This window comes from Echinops telfairi, unplaced genomic scaffold, assembly GCF_000313985.2.
Source record: "Echinops telfairi isolate 266 unplaced genomic scaffold, ASM31398v2 ScPeMD7_7457;HRSCAF=8495, whole genome shotgun sequence".
Lineage (NCBI taxonomy): Eukaryota > Metazoa > Chordata > Mammalia > Afrosoricida > Tenrecidae > Echinops > Echinops telfairi.
This window is the reverse complement of record NW_022111357.1, coordinates 34,735,428-34,737,584: the sequence shown is the minus strand read 5'-3', so window position 1 is coordinate 34,737,584 and position 2,157 is coordinate 34,735,428. Positions and strand designations below refer to the sequence as shown.

General features: G+C 40.2%; 1 protein-coding gene across 9 annotated transcripts in view; it reads left to right on the top strand.

The window, feature by feature from the left end:
* KIF1B (kinesin family member 1B) overlaps nucleotides 1–2,157 on the top strand; it is a 182,222-nt gene that overhangs the window by 23,138 nt on the left and 156,927 nt on the right. For all 9 annotated transcript variants that reach the window (XM_045298808.1, XM_045298805.1, XM_045298802.1 and 6 more), the window contains exon 2: nucleotides 1,037–1,217. In XM_045298808.1, the coding sequence (XP_045154743.1) occupies nucleotides 1,112–1,217 (106 nt within the window). In that variant the 5' untranslated portion in view covers nucleotides 1,037–1,111. The remainder of the gene's footprint in view (nucleotides 1–1,036; nucleotides 1,218–2,157) is intronic.

Here is a 2,157-nt window from a genome sequence, read left to right as displayed (position 1 = left end):
TGATCAGTGAAGATAAGGGTGCTAGAGTAAAGTGGGTGAAGAAACCAGATGGTGCTGGCTACCAATCGAAAGGTGCCTGGGGTCTTAAAGGCTTGTGTTCAAACAAGCAGCCATCTACGCAAGGAGTCAATTAAATCCATAAGAAAGAAGCACACCAGCTGGTGTGATCCACAGCTGACAATGACAAAATTCGAAGAGGAAAGTATCAGAACTGAAATTGTAAACACCGTGTTTGGAGGAGGCTATGGAGGACTGGGGGAGTCCAAACCCCATCTACAGAATATCTAGTCAGACCAAGCTTCTGGCCGATCCACTCTAGCCAAGGCAAGAGTCCCAAACAACCTTACTCCCGGGCAGAAATCATTGTAATCCTGATTATGCAGGATTAAACTCGGTACAGGCCAGTTGTCCTCCATATAGACTCCATCTGAGTTAGTACTGGGTGTAAGGCTCTCTTAGATGTCTCATGACAGAAATTTCTTCCCTGGCTTTTTGAATGTTGATGGGGGTCTTCTCCCTCTTACGCATCCTTTGTATTTTTGCCTTTATACTAATGTGATCTTATCCATAACATCTTAGTGCGATTTGTCTTGCATAGTTTTCTGTTGGGTTTCCCAACTGTGACGCACAGGAGGTATGGATGTATGATGATAGTAACTGATACAAGGCGTTGTAGGGAATGTAGGAGTGGAGGTTGGTGACGGGGAGGGAAGAGGATTTGGGGAGCGAGCAGTGAGGGTGGGAGTGGGGATGGAGCACGAGAACTGATGGTGATTGCACAGCTCAGTTGGAAGGCAATGTGACCGTGGTGGGACTGGGGGTGGGGGTGGGGGGGAGAAAGGCTGTTGGATAGATGTGGTGGTAATTGTACAACTCCTTTTGATGTGATTGCATTATTGAACTGTTCAATTCAATTCACATGATATGTGAATTATGTGCCAATAAAACTGTTGGGGGTTAAAAAAAAGAGGGATGAGATTTTTGGAAATCGAAACATAAAATTCTGACTAGCATGGATTTTTTTTCCTTTATAAAGGAAACGTGGACATAACTTCAAAAGAGAATTTGCTTCTTTACTTCTGGACTGCATATATACACCAAGGTCATCAGAATGTCGGGAGCCTCGGTGAAGGTGGCTGTTCGGGTGCGTCCCTTCAACTCTCGAGAAACCAGCAAAGAGTCTAAATGCATTATCCAGATGCAAGGCAACTCGACTAGTAAGTTCATGCTGTTTTCTGTCAATTATTTCTTGCCTTCCTCTCTGCTCCCCACCCTTCCTTTATTTTCATCAAAATGTTTATATTTGGGTATTAATCATTTGTATTTTCCTAATTCTGATCAATCCACTGAATGCTTTAACCCCCCTGTGATATTTGCTGTAGTATAATTAAATTTGGATTCTTTATTTTGCTTCTTATAGTTGAGAAATCCTTAGATAACTAAGCTAGTGTTAATGCTTTCCTCATCTATTTGATATCTGTGCATATGTGTGTGTGTGTGAGAGAGAGACAGACAGAGGGGGAGAGAGAGAGAATAATTGATAAGACTTTCATTCACATGGTGTAAAATTCAAAACGTACAAAAAATATACAATGCACAGACCTCCTCCCACCCTATTGTAGTTAACCAGTTCCTCCCCAGAGCCTTCCAGATATTTTAAGCAGCATCATCATCTTGTAAAATACTGCCCCCCCCTTTTTTTAACTAATGATTTTTATACTGGCTAATTTTTCAGACTTGACTGCTTTATATATTTTTAAAACCTGGATAATGTATTTGATGTCTATAACTTGTAGAAAAATAGTTCCCTTGAAATCTTAGCTTGAGAGAACAGCCATAGAAACTAATAGGGCTTTTTTTTTAATTGGCAAATGCATAATGGTATGCTAAGCACTAAATAAAATGTCAATGTCATCTATTGCCTGACCAGGAGAAAGGACATATACTAGTTTTACATAATTTAAATTGTGCTTGGCACAATTTAAACACTTCTCTGTAGCTCTGGGTTTCTGTACTTCTAGACAGTTGCTAGGCAATGATCTAGGTTGGCTTTGTGAAAATCAGGGTTCAAACTCACGAAGATTAATGATGGTTGATACAGTATTATGTTTCATTTTTTCTAAGCTACACATTCTGCTTTTGAATTTGTTATTTTGA